This window comes from Chenopodium quinoa, unplaced genomic scaffold, assembly GCF_001683475.1.
Source record: "Chenopodium quinoa cultivar QQ74 unplaced genomic scaffold, ASM168347v1, whole genome shotgun sequence".
Lineage (NCBI taxonomy): Eukaryota > Viridiplantae > Streptophyta > Magnoliopsida > Caryophyllales > Amaranthaceae > Chenopodium > Chenopodium quinoa.
Genome location: NW_018743252.1, coordinates 4,025,683 through 4,041,472, shown reverse-complemented (window position 1 = coordinate 4,041,472; position 15,790 = coordinate 4,025,683). Strand labels below are relative to the sequence as shown.

Genomic DNA, 15,790 nt, shown 5'->3' with positions numbered 1-15,790 from the left:
GGTTCATTTGGATAATTTAGCATGTATGTAGATTTTTCAAAGAGGAGAAGCTGGAAGCGGTGAGAATGCTCATGATATCAACAATTGCTTGCGCAAGATGGATGATGATCGCTGGGAAGTGACAGTAGCTCACATAGTCACATACATAGAGAAGGGAATAGAGCAGCAGATTGGTTGGCTAACCATGGAGTCATCCAAGACTCTCATATTAGTCTTATGAATTTTATTCCGGATGAACTTCGTAGTACTTTGGAGGAGGATGTTTGGGGTGGCTTTTCCACGTTTCGTTCCTCTGTAGTTAATTCTTTATTAGTTTTCTATTTGTTTGTTTTGCTCTTTCTTAACCTTGTTCCTCATTTGAATATTAAAAAAAAAAATTAAAAAACCTTAGGAATAAGAATAAGAATAAGAATCAAATTCATTAAATTCGTGCCTTTTCAACCTCCCTGGGAAGTCTCTCGCTCACTAAACCCCTTCTCTCAAAAACCCCTCGCCGCCAAAATTTTGCCGGCGACAGTGCCGTCGTCAATTTATGCCCTAACCCCCACTTCAATTTCTACTTCAAGTGCAAAAAAATTCTCATACTCAAATTCATATATATTTTTGTTCATTTGGTAAAAAATTTCAAATATTCATTCCCTACTTTTCAGGTAACTGAACCCCAAGTCGTTTTATTCATCAATTGTCCATTGCTTAACCTCTAATTGTTTCTTCTAATTAATTATTGGTGTAATTTTTAGTTTCTGTTTTTTGTTACTGTATTTTCTATAATCTGTCATTTTTGCCACCTTTTTTTTAATAATAATTTGTTGATTATCATTTTGACATTATTCATGATTTAATATGATTACTGGGTTGCTAGCTACTGAATTTAGATATGTTGCATTTAGGAAATTAATATGGAATTTAAATGCTGGAAATTTGCTATTGAATGGTATATGATGAATTCTAATGTTCATTTCTTGTGTTTTGGAAGTCAATGGCATTCCAATTTCTTGAATTTTGACATCGTAGTCGTATTGCTAACATTAGAAGGCTCTTATTTTGTTATTAATGTTGTAGTTATGTAATCTATACAAGTTACAGATTTACAATTGGTACAAATGTTGATTCGTATCGACTATAATTATGTTCTAAGAAAATTGAAGCATTCAAATTTTAAGACAAATTCTCACCTTTACATATGAAGTACATATAGAGAAACTATTAAACTTGAATCATGAGTTGCTATTATCAAGAAAGAAAAATTCTCACCATAACATTTGTATTACAATAAGAGAACTACTAAACTTCAATTTACAAGTTATTATTAACAAGGAGAAATAGTGAAGACTTTAGTTTAATTAAGCGAACAGAAGATTTCTATAATTTAGAGATAGGGAACAAGATAAACTTGGAATTGAAGCTTCCAATTTTTATTATCAATTGCATTCTCTAACTAAAGCTTGTAATTATGTCTAAAAATTAGTCATCAGGCTTGTCACATTAATAGGCGGGAGATGACAAGTACTAGGAGAAAATTTTGATTTCTTTGAGCTTGAGCTGGCAGCTATAGAAGTGAGCCCAATTGGCGATCTAAGGTTATAAGAGTAAAGGGAGTTGTCTGAAAGTTGAATTGTAATTTGAAATTTCCACAAGGCTTTGTTCTCTTCAACTTATTTTGTCCAATTTGACTTTTTTGCTGATTCTAAATCTGACTGAATTAATCGTATTTTTACCAAATGTACATTATTTTTTACTGAATAAAACATATATTGATGAAGTTAACTGATTTTTGCTGTGCTATAATCTGTTATGTTTAGTTTAGGATGCTTTATGAAACTCTGGTATCTTGGTTTTGCTTTAGAAGGTCTTGAATTTGATCCAAATCAAAATCCAAATTCTTGCATCACCCAAACGATTTAACCAAGGAATTTTGAGCCAGTTTAAGAATCATAAATCATTTAACAGCTCAAAAAAGTTTTTCTGTTTTACGTTCTCATGTATGCTTATATCATCATGACATATTTTATTTATTTATTTTTTTTTTTATTTTTTTTTTTATTAATTTTTTTATTTGGATGATATCTTGTAGACTATAGTAGATTGTGTTCCATGCTATAGCATATTAATTTGAACTGATTGATGTTTCCTAATTTTTCTTAGGTTTGCTTCTTTAAAATCTTTGCCCTTGTTAAGACGGGGTTATCCTACCGTTGTTTTGGTTGATACATGACTTCTCATTGAAGTTACTTGAGGGGGCTCTCTTGAAGAAAGCAAACTAGTCGTTCGGTTTTTCGTTTTCCCTTTTACGCTTTCTTTCTTAAGAAATTGTGGAGCCACTTATTAATCGATCAGTCAGTCTTTGGTAGGATTCATTTTATGATTGCATGGAAGTTAGGAACTATTTTGAGTTAATTTTTAATATTGATTTTCATCTTGTTTCTCAAGTATGTTGTCCATAGGGAATTATAATATATACCGTGAACTGACTTGTGGTGTTAGATCTTATGCTATGTAAGTGTTCAATTTGATCTTATGTTCACTACTCTATTCCTGTAGTTCTTGAATCAGGAACCGTCAGTGGTAAAAGAAGAATGTCTCATTATCGTGTAGCAGCTCTGCACAAACTCCTAAGAAATGCCATTGGGATTAGCTGCACCGGCATATCTTCCTCCACTAGAACTCCCGCTGTAAATGGCCTCTACTGTCGGCGTCTTCTTCAGCCGTTGTCATATTCACCTTCCCGATATTATTGCGCCAATCATGTCCCAAATATCAACCCGGTTGCCCTGCAAATGATTGATTATGCTCTTGGCCTTGCTCGCTCTCAGAAAACTGGTCTCTCTATTCCCTCTCTCCAATTGGGAAATAGGTTTAATTTTTTTTTTTTTCAGGATTTATTTTTTTGCGTTGGTGTTTCTCCTTATTATGTTCAAATTGTGCGCACTATCTAATTTATTGGGAATTATTACTTTCCAGAATTTATTAGGTCTACAATGAACATATTGTGAAATTTGAAGTTTTTGCTATCTTCCTCAAAGATAAGGGCGATTTTATGGTGCCTTTAGGAATACAATTATCGCTGAGTTACTTTCTGGAATTTAATTTTTGCTGATTCTATTAAAACTTAAAATATTGTTCACTTTATTTTGGGCGAAAATGCAACATGTTATTCTTCCAGAGTCTCTGCCCATTTAGTTTATGTTGATTGCTTCTCCAGTTTTCAAGTGTAAAATGTTTTATGTTATTGGCATTTGGCAGATGAATCATACGGGGAAGCTTTGCTGGTACTGGAGCAGGGTCTATCTTCTCAATCACAAGGAGGACCAGATGCTACTATAGAGAATACCAAGGGGGTGATTTTACTTGCTATTTCTAGTCTATTGTCTGAAAGGTTTGCCAGACAACACTATAAAATTGTGATCTTTCTTATATTAGCTGCTCAGATGATGGTTGAAGGTAATAAATTGGTTCATTTCATTTGGTTTAGGGGGAATATTGATGAAGCTATGCAAGCCTTGCTGATGATCCAGGATTTAAGTAGTTCTTATGTTGGTGTAAGAGGTAAGATTGAACAATACAAATGTGTTACTACATGGATGCATAAGTTTCTTTCCCAGTTCTGTTTTACAATTTCTTTGCTGCTGTAGTTGCTGCAATGGAAGCACTTGTTGGGCTCAATTTAGAAATCGGTTTGGTAAGATCCTCTAGACATAAATATTTGCACATTTATAAATATCATTTGTTTGAACCCTTTTATAAAAGTAACTTTGTAGTCTATTATGGATTCTTAGACTATGCTTATGGTGGCTTTGGTATACCTAAAGTGTATTCTTATGCATAAATACGTCAAATAGTCAATAAACTTTATGTACTGCCCAATGTGTCTCTCTGTTCTTCTTCAGTGGATGACTATCAATATGAACGGCGCAAATTCATTTGGGTTGTTCTTCCTTGTATAGGATGATACCTCATCAGTGCTCGCAGATAAATGTTTGAAACTATTGGAGCATGAAAGCTTGGAGACTGGTGATGAGCGTGGCTATAAAGTTTTTAGTGCACGTTCTAAAGCCATTAAAGGCTTGGTTGAGATAGTTCATGGAAATATGGAATCAGGTAAAGAGATAATTTTTGACCTGTTGGTTTGTAAAATATTTTTTACTGGTCTTTCTATAATGACTAGGTTTTTGGTTGTAGCGAAGGGATTCTTTGAAGGTTGTCTAGATGAGGGCTGCATTGGTGAGATTTCATTCTTTTGAGCTTATTATGAATGTCGACTTTTACATGCCTTAATGAGCTTGTCATGCTTGGTAGGCAATGCATCTCTGTCATATGGTGAATTCTTGCATGCTAAGCGGGACTTCAATGCTGCAAAGGAGTTGTATCAGAAGGCAATTGCTGAATCATCTGAGAAGAAGGATTTCAATTATCCATATGACTTGGGGGCATGCAATATGTCACCAGAAGAAGTTCTGTTGGCAGCCACATGCGCTTTGGGGCAGCTTGAGTCTCATTTGGGGTAATAGGAGATTGTAAATGAAATTCTTGTGGTTGTGGCTTTTTCTTTTCAACTTGTTCAAATGAAGTGATCATTTTTGTAACTGTGCTTTATCAGGAATTTTGGGGATGCAGAATTGATTTTGACGAGGGCATTGAAGAAAGCAGAAGAATATTTCGGTAGAATTTTTTAATTCTCCAGAAAAAAGCAGGTTAATTTTAGCTACTTGTAAAATTAATAAATATTCCCTTTGATCTATTGCAGGCACACACCATCCTAAAGTGGGAGCTGTATTAACTTGCATAGCACTCCTGTATCGACAGAAAGCAATTGCCGAACGCTCAAGTTCTCTCTTGATACAAGAGGTGAGATCGTTGCATCAATGACGTAAAAATAACCATTCATAATGTCGCTTTTTGGCTTTTCTTTTTATTTATTGTTGCTTCTGTATTGGTACCACTTTGAGCATATGACTATATGGACTAAAGATATTTAGAAAACAATGAAATATCTAATGTATGACATCAGTATAAGTAGCATGTTGTTAGGAGATGGATCCTATTACCATATTGTCCTTGGTTCTTGAAGTTCTATGGGTAGTAATGAAACTGAATGAAGAGAAACTACTTTTGTCAATCGAAAGATAGTTTTTTGGACACTGGTATAATATGATGTATTCTTATGGAATATTACATTGTAAAATCACATACCCATACTATTTAATTGATATGATTTATTATAGTGATAAAGGCAAGGCCTGCAAAACTGATCTGTACCAATAACTTAATCCAAATCACCCGACCAAACTGAGTACCTGAATTTACATAGCCTTGTATTAACCAGACTCAAAAATTGTGTGACTAATAAGAGTATAAGAATGTTGACTAACTTATCTTATACTAAAATGGCAAAAGATCTGAATATGGCCAGAACTAAATAAACTTGAACGGGCCTTAAACTAATAGAATGGAGTTGTTGCCTGAATATGGCCTGTACTAAACCCAATCCAAACGACTTGTGGGCCATCTCTATGGTTGCTATACATTGGTTCATGCGAAAACTTAATTTTGTCAGAGTATGTTGTTTGACCTTTGACCAATTGAATAAGTTTGTCGATTATCATTTGGATTACTACTATTTTCATTCTTCCTCATGGAATGTGATCTGCTTTGCTCAGTTGTCTGTTCTACTTTTTCTGCTCCACAGGGACTCTACAGGAAGGCTATAGATATGCTAAAAGCTCCTCCATTAGAGACAGATGGTATGATACCATTGAGCTTAAACATTTCTCTTTTTTAAGTAATAGTTAGTAAAGTGGATGTCCCAATATTGATTTCTTCTTTTTTGTGCTAGATGCAAAAGCAAATGTGGAGCATGTTCGAGAAAACGTGGATAAAAGGGATGTAGTTGCCCTTGCCAGAGGTATGCTTGGTCCAGTATAATTTATGGGAATCATCATCTCTCTTGGATTTTCCTCAGTATCTTATTATCTGAAATGTTTTCAGTCTCATGGTTTTGCACATTTTGAATGAACATTGAAATCTGTTGCCTCTTTGGGTGAAGCCCTGTTTCTCTTGTACTGTGGTGGACTTCATTAACATCCCTTATGTTCTAGTTATTCACCTGTTTCTTGCATTTCCTTTGTCCATGTTCGCTTTTAATAATCTTCACTTCTTATGCAGGGGGGTATGGTGAAGTACTTTGCGTCCAGCAAAACAGAAATGATGAAGGAGAAAGAATGCAGAAATGGGCAGAGGCTTGGTGGAGAAATCGTCGGCTATCACTTGCTGAAGCACTTGACATATCCAAGTCTTCTTCCAAAGTCCTGGTACTTGATACTCGGATATGCAGAGCACTTTAGATGCTGAAACTTCCTTCTGTATCACAGGATCTGTGCATCTCTAGATGCTGTACAAAATAAATCATGCAACTAATTTTGTCTTTGCTGCCTGATTTGTACCATTCTACATTTCTACTGTCATATGGGGTAAATGAGAACTTGTGTTTATTTTATGGCCTCTCTGCACAAGTAGTTAAGTACATGGCAATTTTTGATTTAGTGGGTAATGGGAAACTTTCTTGCTGATCTGTTTTAAGCCATGTCTAGTCCGAAATAATTCTATGAAACTGATGTCTATCATAAAGAATGATTTCCTGTACATTTTCAAGTGCTGTGGTATATATATTTCTGAATTGAACTTCCTTTGTAACGTTTTTTGAATGAACATTTTGAAATATTAAATATTTCTGTTTATTGTTTGGACATAACTCTGGTCCAAGCATTAATCAAATATGGAGCTCTATTTATTTGGATCAACTGAAGTTATGAAATGATCTGAGAATTGCGAATTGCCTTGCTCTATGCTGGACCAGCAGAAAGTATAGTAGTGTGAATTGTGAAGTTGCTCTTCTTCTGAAAGTAATGGAGGCATCTAAGTTAAGGTGGTGTAGGAAGTAGCTATTTTTCACTCTCGGAGTTCGGCCATGTTGCTCATTATCGATTGTTTTTATTCCAAAATTACCTCTATCAGATAGCTATGCCGAAGATATGATGCTATCAGATTGGGCAATAATATGCCTGATTCTGGAGATCGATTGATTACAACTTGGCATACTGGCTTGGGTACATCACAATATGCTTGTTGCTCGACTTTAGAGCATTTATATCCAGTGTGATCTCTAGCAGACGCTACATGAAGAGACTTCTGAAGCGATTAAAAAGCATGCAAGATTTGGTAAATGAAAATATACAGTGTTACAGGTACAGCAACTGAATGATACATGAAATTCTGTCTTCAGAGTGGAATATCAAGCCCTTTTCCGATCTCAATGCCTATAAGTTGTAGTATCCCTTTGTTCAATATCTGACAGAAACATCATTGTAAATGATCAAATCCCAATATATAGCATAAATCAGAAACTCAAAGAAACAATCAGCTATGTTTGAGCAGGAAAGATGTGGAAAACTTATCATACAAGTTCAACAATGAACGTTCCAATGAGGCCAATCATGCATGCTCTCGAGTTCCAAATTTCAGCAATCTTGGTGAACCCGAGAAATGGGGGCTTGAACTTAGGTTCTACTTTCGGCAGCACCACCTGATCAAATCAAATGATACTCATTACCCATCCAAATCGAGAGAGAAAAGGCCAGAAGAGACAAGATGAGAAAAAAAAAATCCTATACATGATTGATATGAGCTGCAATGGTCCATTAAGGTCCAATTTCTTTTAAGACATAATTAGGCAGAGAAATGACAGGTTAACGCATCAATGAAATACCATGATAGAACAACGCGAATGCTTTTCACCCTTTCTGTAACCACCAACCTTCAACTTATTTAGATTTAAGGGCTACCACCAAGTTCTTCCTCTAGGTATTTCCATAAAGCATATATCAAAGAAGTCAATCCATCACCATGTTTCAAGTATCACAAAGCGAAAATAGAAAAGATACAAGAACAATACAACATGATTTACCTTGCATTTATAAGACTATTAAATCAACACACTTTGATCAGCAAATTAATAAAATAACATAAGCCTATGAGTCTTAATAATAGGAAGATTTAGTTTACATTAATTGTCGTTATATATATATATAGTAGAAAAAAAATGGTGCCGAACATGTCAAACACACAAGTAGGAAGTAGGGGAGTATTCTTAAGGCAACGTCAAATTGTGGAAAGAACCAACAAAGATGAGTTATCACTATGTGAAATAGTTGGCAATTCCTAATTCCCAATTTCCAATTTGGAGAAATAGATTTCTTAGATCTTCCTAAGGTACTCCCAAGAGTCCCAACAATAATTTTTGTATACAATCAGTGTATTGTAATACAGTAATATTTAACAAGTTTACTCACCTAAATCACATACAAGATACCCTTTTGCGCAATTAAGATTTATGTAATTCAAGGATGAGTGGATGACTAAACCTGTTGTATACTTTCTATGTTTTACAAATATTGCAACAAGGATAAATTTACGCATCTCGAAGCACATTTTATATGTTAAATATCTATAATTATATAAAAATAAAATTATAAAAAGTATTTTACGAGACGAATCTAACAAGATCCCCATAATGTTTTACTATACTTATAAATCATAATATGTAGTCAAACAAGCGTGATGAATAGTAAAAAAGTCAAGGTATTGCAATATTACTAGAACGAAGGAAGTATACTCCAAAATGGGTTCCAAAAGGTTCCTCTTCCGACTTAATAACCACCACTACTTTCATGAGTTTCATCTTTCTACAATCCTCCTTTTTCAGCCCCTAATTCTCCCCTCTCATTTTAGGCACGACGCAATAATATGATTTCATAACTTGCTAAAATGATTCAAATGAAGGGAACTACTCAATTACTAGTATTTCTAATCAACTAACTATTTCATGGTTAAGCATACTTTAAATAATCATACCCATTACATCAAATCTCACCTGTTAAACGGGATTTGATCTCAAATCTAGGATACCACCCCCAAACTTTAACCAACTAGTTTAGTTTTTTTTTTTTTTTTTTTTTTTTTTTTTTTTTTTTGAGAAAGCCAACTAAGTTAGTGTACATCTAGTATAAAGCAGCTACTTAAATAGGCTAAAAATTATTTAAATAAAAGAAAATTCCATAAAAGATAGGTGAAAATAAGTGACTAAAAATTCTGAAGACAGAAATAACATACACCAGCAGGGAGCTTAGCAGCTTTGACTCTGAAGGCACCATGTTTAGCCCCTGCTCCACGATTTCTATGGCGAAGGCGGCGACCTGATGGCGGAAGCAGAGATAAGTTAGTAGGTGCTGCTGCGAGCTGGGGTTGTTTCAATGGATTAACCAGAAACTGGGATTTGAATGGAGCTACTGACGCCATTAGTTTTGAACAAGGTTATGGTGGGATGAAGTTGTCTGAACAAGGTTGATGGGTTTATGGACAAAAGGATCAGTTACGTCACAGATTTCATATTGTGGTTGCTTTTATTTGATTGGATAAGGTTGTTACATGTCCCACAAAGGTATAGGCTAACAATTTCTTGTGAATAGGATTTCGCAGCCTCTAATACCTTCAGTCCTTAATAATATTACTCTGTAATTAATTTTAATTTAGGTTACTCCCGTTATTTTAAGATCGGTTTTTTCATCATATACCCATAAATATTTTCAAATTTATCATAAATCCCTAAGTTGTTACGTAAATTCATCATATATCCCTGATTTATTTATCATAAGATCGGCCAGGGGTTACTTGGTTAGGTTATTCGGTCGATCAGGGGTTACTTAAGGTTACTCGTTGATTAGGGGTTACTTGGTGTGTGTCAGTTGGCCACACGGTGTGGCCAGACGAACACAAAAGTTGCTGGAAATAAAAACGAATACAATTAGTATAAAGATAATAAACAAGATTAGTAATAATATTATTATAGTTATATTATAAAATTATTCCAAAATTAGAAGATTTTTGCTAAAAAGGGAGGGGAGAGTTTTGGAGGGAAAAAACAGCACCGGGAAATGACACGTGTCATTCTACGTGCCTGTTTTAGTATTATGTTATTGATTATGCAAATATTCCAAAAATAGAAGATTTTTGCTAAAAAGGGAAGAGAGGTTTTGGAGGGGAAAATCAGCATCATGAAGTGACAAATGTCATTTCAGGTATCTGTTTTAGTATTATATATTATTAATATTGATTATACAAATATTCCAAAAATATAAGATTTTTGCTAAAAAAACAGGGGGAGTTTTGAAGAGAACAAATAGGACCAGGAAGTGACACGTGTCATTCCTGGTGTCTATTTTAGTATTATGTTATTGATGGAGGGAGTAATTTAGTTTTTTACAACTCCATGTAGTTCACTCTAGTTACTTTTTTCATGTTTAAAGGGGGTGTTAAATACTACCATAAAAAGTGATCAAAACCGCCAATATTTAGTGTGAATGGACAACCATACCCTTAGTACTTCACCACTATCTTCCCTCTTGCCACCAATTACTAACACCTTAACACCACCACCCTGATCGGTGACGATCACCACCACCACACTGACTAGCGACGACCACCACCACCATCCTGTTCGCCGACCACCACATCCTCCTCAATGATGACCCACCACCTTCCCTCGCTGATGGGAAGGTGATAGTTTTTTTATTCGCCGACGAGGGAAGGTGGTGGGTCGTCATTGAGGGGGATGTGGTGGGTCGGCGGTCGGAAGGGGTGGTGGGTCGCCGGGGAGGATAAGGGGTGGTGAAGTAGTAAGGACATGGTTGTCCATTCACACCAAATGTTGGGGGTGTTTAGCAATGCACTTTTTAAATAGGTGAATTAATTTTGATTTTATACACTATTCATATACTTCATTAGTTTCACTAAAATTGCAACACTTCGTTTCAATGCCTTCCCCAACACTAAAATATGCATACTTGTTGCAGTTCTGACAATTAGAAATAAAAATTTATGACACACGCTACACCCACTGTAAAAGTTGGTGTTGTTTTGGCTACCACTTATAGAGTTATAGGTGGTGCTACTCATTACACACCCAAGGCATAAATGGTGTTAAGACCAATTTTGCCTTGTATTAAGAAAAGGGACTTATGGAAACACATACTACGTGATTATTCATAATCAATTAAGCAAACCTTTGAACCTTAGGTTGTAATGTATTTAGGGCTTTGCCCAAGTAATCTATGCTTCTCGTTGTGTTAATAAATTATGACTCGTTTAGATCAATGAATTGCAAAACTACTAGAAGGGTGAAAAAGAAAAAGGGTGAAGGGATTCTTGAGCATTGGTGAAGGCGTGTGAGATTTTGTGTTTGAGTGTACATCTCGCTCTAAAAATTGGTGGAAAATGGTGTCAATGCTCTAAAAATTGACTTTCTCGTCAGTAAAGACAGTAAGTTGAGCTAAGGAGGTGTTTTTAATACTTCCTTGAAATCAAGGTGCTAGTTAAACAAAAATAAATAAATAAATAAGGTACTAATTCACAAACTCCACAATGAACAAAATACTTTTTGACAATTTTGACTAAAAAAATGTACCAAGTATGTTGTAATTATACTACATATTATCGTACACTTAATCTGTTAAGACTGTTATTAAGAACATGTAATATTGAAAACTTACAAAATAATGACATTTTTTATAGATCCCAAAAAGTGGGCATTTTTGTAAAAAAAAAAAATAAATAAATAAAATTAAACTACATGAACGCTAGAGTCAAGACTATATCTGATAAAGAGGTACCCCTTTGAGGAGGAGCGATCTGGTTTTGTTAATTGCAGAAAAGCAGAGGCAAATTTTCTCCTCAAGATCAGTAAACTGGTCGAATAAACTTACACGGTTCTTCCTTAGCTGCTTCACCACTTCATATGTAAGGTACTTATCCCTACCCCAGTCCAACCCGCGGCGAATCAAAAGCCTATCCCCCTCGATTTCAGTATGTAGGAGTGAGACAAGGCGATCAATGGTGTCCAAAGAATGATGCAGCACAAAAGCACTCATGGCTGCAGCATCAAGCTGTGTCGTATTTGCTTCTTCCCTCTTTGTAATTTTCGAGGGGAACATTATTGGGCAGCTGGAAAAGCCTACCAGGGCGACCAATGCATGAGCACCAATGGCAATGGCTGCTATAGTAACTCCAACAGCTGCCCCAATTAAACATACTGCTGATGTGGTGGTGCCACAGCGTACTCGACGAACCCTGCCACGGGACTTCTCAAGGCGCTGGTCAACCTGTTGCTTGAGCTGGAAAAAGCAAAGTCGCATGTCTTGAAAGTTGTTGGAATCAGGGCATGGGAAAGGGTTCCCTTTCTGTTCAAACTGAAGAAGAACATCGAAGGCGTGATTGCATTGTAATTCAGTCATAGATTCTGTGTCAGTAGGTAGGATGTCAACAAAGTCATGTACATGGGCATACAAGGAGCGGGCATGATGAATATTACGGTGGAGGAGGAGGAGAAGCTGGCATGTTTCCTCACTGTGTTCAAAGTAAGCAGTGACGAGTTGAGTAAAAGTGGTGGCTGGGGCATGCTGCAGCACCTCATTGACAGCCTCACGATCAGGCTGAAGGACTTGAGACAACAAAAGCTGTGGTTGCTGGTCAGCCTCGTTGTTCTGATAGTGCTCAACTACATGAATCCTGGACCATATCTCGTTGTAGGAACTCGTCTGAACTGCAAGTGCATACTCTTGTGAGAGATTGACAGTAGGTGAAGGTACAGCACTTGTTCCAGATGTAGTAGGTGTTCCCTGTGACGAATTCCCTGTTATAGACACCAATATGTTTGAAGCCTTTAGACAAGCCCAAAAGGAAAGGGTAGAGAAGAACTCCATTAAGTTCAAAAGAAAAGATGTATAATGACATCCCTACATCACCAACACAGAAACTACTATGAAAATCTCATTTAAGAAAAATAAAATAAAATTGTTTTAAAGTTATCTACCTTCACCTGGATGATGCGTAGGGCTAGTTACTGTGGTTCCAGAAGATGAGGTCAATGATTTCAAGGTCAAGCAACTCGGCATATCTTGCAGTTTTATCTACAAAGAAGTAAGCAGTCCCCTTTTGACTACCAAATAGTTCAAACATTGAGGTTCACACTGCAAAGCAAAACTTCAGCCGTTAGGAAGGCAATCTACTCAAAAAAAAAAAATAAAAAAAAATAAAAAAAAATGTTATCAGAAGGCAACAACTTTGAAATATTACTAAACTAGCTTTGAAATATATCTGATTTGAAATACGGTTCTTTGCAATGGTATGAAATTTTAAAATATTAAGATTATGTAGACAAAATCATGCTAAATATACATATTTAATCGTCATAATCATCCCTAATCATTTACTGTAAAACTTCTGAAACTCTACACTATAATTACCATTCAAGCCTTGTTCTCTTTGTTAAAGTAGATTATCATGGGGATCACAGACAAAAGGCATTGTTCTTAATACCTTAAAAATACAAAAAATTTAGGTCTAGTAAGCTCAGATCTAGGTTAATAAATTTTGGATCAGTTCAATACCAGGCTCTTAAGTCCAATGGGTCTAAATAATGCTCATTGAATGTAAGGGTTTTGTACGATCGATAAATGTTTTGTCAACCGAAATACCTAGTTAAACAAATTACATCAAGCAGAGCATATTGATATCAGACTTATAAATTACAAAACAAAGGGAAAAAGTGTCCTAAGAAAAGAGAACGAGACTCATAACTGAAGATATTATCCAGGAAGTAATCAAACGATATAGGACAGTAGGACAACTACAATGACCACATTGGAACTATTATTAAAATGCATCCATCATATAAGAACAAATCAAAAATTTTGGGATAGGAAGATTCTCAGATGTTTCTTAGCAAGTGTTTAAACCAATTACACCCTTCCAGCGACTTTCTATCAAGTAAATGAGCCAGTAGCTTAGACATAGCTTGAAGCTGTTTACACCTAAATCTCAATGCAGGAACAGTTGATAATATTTGTAGTTTCTTGAATCTTGACAAGCTGGCGAGTACAAAGTTACCAATTAATGGAGACTAAAGGAAGAACTGAAGCTATAGAGGAAAAAGTATATACTTCCAGGCACGAAAATTTTAGAAATAAGGAAGATCTTTCAACATCATCATAAAGGTGACCATAAATTATTAAATTTCATCTGTAATCTAAATAATCTACCATGCTTTAGAACAGAAATCCCAAACGTCTCTTATTCTATATCTCTTCAAAAGCAAATCTACCAGAAAATCCTATCTAATTTTCCTAGTAAAGAATCTTCTACTTGCAACAAAGGCATGATGGACACTTCCACTAAGTCTAAGACAAAATTATTGCTTACACGCCATAAAAAGCAACCGCACACAGTGGTTCATCATCAAGCCAATAACATTTTGAGAAGCTACCCAGCAATATCCACCTGATATCCATCCATGTTACCTGAACTCTTCATCTTATCTCAAGTGCCCGGTCAGAACCTTAACACTCCTACAGGGGTACAGAGTACAGACGCTTCGATTCTTCATTTGCACCAAAACTAGAAGCTTTATATATATATATATATATATATATATATATATATATATATATATATATATATATATATATATATATATATATATATATATATATATATATATAATAGCCGATCCTAAAGCTTGGACACATACCCTTGTCCAATATGGGTTCTTGAGTCCGAGTAGCATAGGAATCCATGACAAAATTAACCCGAACTACCATTTTATTTTGCAGAATTTTCAAAAGGCAAGTTTCCCAACTCCCAATTACATAACACAATTTCTTTAACTTAACAGTAAAAAATTAAGGTTCCAAAAGTATGTACTAGTATATTCTCAAAGTTCAAATCTAAGTGAGATATTGGATTATTGGAGCACACTTAAGTTTCAGATGCTCACAGTTCTAAAGACTCATATCTATAATAGGATAAAAGAAACATCGAGAAATATTGATTCCGAATCTTAATCAATAGTTTCCTAAATAAAGAACAATGCATACCTCAACCTCATTGGCATGTATGGCAACCACTCGAAACGCGCTTCGATAAAATAAACTAACTACTTAACTCAAAATTTCATTGCGAAATTGAAATTGAGAACTGATACACACATACAATGATCCAAAACTACTCATACAGCTCAAATTTTAGAAAATGCACAAAATTCACACTCTTTTAACTTCTAGCAACATGCAAATGTATATATATAAAAAATAAAAAAAAAAAAAAAAAAAAAACCCTAATTCAAAATCAAACTAAGCAAAACCATAAAACCTAAACAAATAATCAGATAAAACCCTAATAATTCAAAACAAAAATTACGAAAACAATTTGTTTCACAAATGAAATTAAATTTATAGTAGAGTCAGCTAATTGTTAGAATATTAGGAAAAGCAAATATGAGAACAAAGAAATTAGGGGAAATTGAAGGGAAAATAAATTAAAATTAAAACCAACCTTAAATTGCAGAATTTAAGAAGAAGACGATAAACTTGCAGAAGAAGAGAGAGAGAGAGTTGCTGAAGTGATGGAGTCAGAGAAAGTTTCAGCAGCTCACAAAGTCACAAGAGTGTCAACGCGGTGCATTTCGTTGGGTTTTATAGTAGCTTCCTTCTACACGGTTTTTTTTTTAAATTTTATTTTATTTTAATTTTTAGTTTAATAAACGGAATAGTCCGTAGTTTTTTTTTTAAAAAATATTATTCCCTCCATTTTACATTAATTTCCTTTTTGTGAAAAATTCAAAATTGATTGAATGTAATCTTTAACCGGTTAATGCTATACTCCTTTCATTTCGTAATAATCGTAA

The 15,790-nt window shown here is 34.9% G+C and overlaps 3 protein-coding genes across 7 annotated transcripts; 1 reads left to right on the top strand and 2 right to left on the bottom strand.

Moving 5' to 3' along the window:
• The first annotated feature begins 429 nt into the window (after positions 1 to 429).
• LOC110735044 lies at positions 430 to 6,688 on the top strand. Of its 4 annotated transcripts, XM_021915168.1 has the most exons (14): positions 430 to 650; positions 2,146 to 2,347; positions 2,542 to 2,820; positions 3,244 to 3,376; positions 3,473 to 3,546; positions 3,633 to 3,679; positions 3,945 to 4,098; positions 4,180 to 4,221; positions 4,297 to 4,501; positions 4,598 to 4,659; positions 4,745 to 4,845; positions 5,687 to 5,741; positions 5,834 to 5,902; positions 6,163 to 6,688. In XM_021915168.1, exons 3-14 carry the CDS (start codon positions 2,577 to 2,579, stop codon positions 6,339 to 6,341), a joined length of 1,365 nt encoding a protein of 454 aa, XP_021770860.1. In that variant the 5' UTR covers positions 430 to 650; positions 2,146 to 2,347; positions 2,542 to 2,576; the 3' UTR covers positions 6,342 to 6,688. The 4 variants fall into 4 exon arrangements, with proteins under 4 accessions (XP_021770860.1, XP_021770861.1, XP_021770859.1 ...); XM_021915169.1 differs by lacking the exon at positions 2,146 to 2,347 and having other exon boundaries at positions 2,554 to 2,820; XM_021915167.1 differs by lacking the exon at positions 2,146 to 2,347.
• Positions 6,689 to 7,016: 328 nt separating this feature from the next.
• On the bottom strand, positions 7,017 to 9,440 carry LOC110735046 (light-harvesting complex-like protein OHP1, chloroplastic). Its single transcript, XM_021915171.1, has 3 exons — positions 9,166 to 9,440; positions 7,457 to 7,579; positions 7,017 to 7,344 (listed from the first exon to the last, which is right to left on the bottom strand). The coding sequence occupies exons 1-3, from the start codon at positions 9,349 to 9,351 to the stop codon at positions 7,276 to 7,278; spliced, it is 378 nt and encodes a 125-aa protein (XP_021770863.1). The 5' UTR covers positions 9,352 to 9,440; the 3' UTR covers positions 7,017 to 7,275.
• Positions 9,441 to 11,262: 1,822 nt separating this feature from the next.
• On the bottom strand, positions 11,263 to 15,552 carry LOC110735043 (UPF0496 protein At3g19330-like). Of its 2 annotated transcripts, none has more exons than XM_021915166.1 (3): positions 15,439 to 15,552; positions 12,926 to 13,076; positions 11,263 to 12,739 (listed from the first exon to the last, which is right to left on the bottom strand). In XM_021915166.1, the coding sequence occupies exons 2-3, from the start codon at positions 12,999 to 13,001 to the stop codon at positions 11,700 to 11,702; spliced, it is 1,116 nt and encodes a 371-aa protein (XP_021770858.1). In that variant the 5' UTR covers positions 13,002 to 13,076; positions 15,439 to 15,552; the 3' UTR covers positions 11,263 to 11,699. The 2 variants fall into 2 exon arrangements, with proteins under 2 accessions (XP_021770858.1, XP_021770857.1); XM_021915165.1 differs by having other exon boundaries at positions 11,267 to 12,739; positions 12,920 to 13,076.
• Positions 15,553 to 15,790: the final 238 nt, after the last annotated feature.

Coding starts and splice junctions, on each gene's coding strand:
- LOC110735046 (XM_021915171.1), bottom strand. CDS start 9,351: ATGGCGTCAGTAGCTCCATTCAAATCCCAGTTTCTGGTTAATCCATTG. Junction 7,580..9,165: donor CTGCTAAGCTCCCTGCTGGT/GTATGTTATTTC, acceptor TGATTTGATCAG/GTGGTGCTGCCGAAAGTAGA. Junction 7,345..7,456: donor GAACGTTCATTGTTGAACTT/GTATGATAAGTT, acceptor TGTTTCTGTCAG/ATATTGAACAAAGGGATACT.
- LOC110735044 (XM_021915169.1), top strand. CDS start 2,577: ATGTCTCATTATCGTGTAGCAGCTCTGCACAAACTCCTAAGAAATGCC. Junction 4,099..4,179: donor TCATGGAAATATGGAATCAG/GTAAAGAGATAA, acceptor TTTTGGTTGTAG/CGAAGGGATTCTTTGAAGGT. Junction 5,742..5,833: donor TCCTCCATTAGAGACAGATG/GTATGATACCAT, acceptor TTTTTGTGCTAG/ATGCAAAAGCAAATGTGGAG.
- LOC110735043 (XM_021915165.1), bottom strand. CDS start 13,001: ATGCCGAGTTGCTTGACCTTGAAATCATTGACCTCATCTTCTGGAACC. Junction 12,740..12,919: donor TACGCATCATCCAGGTGAAG/GTAGATAACTTT, acceptor TGTCTATAACAG/GGAATTCGTCACAGGGAACA.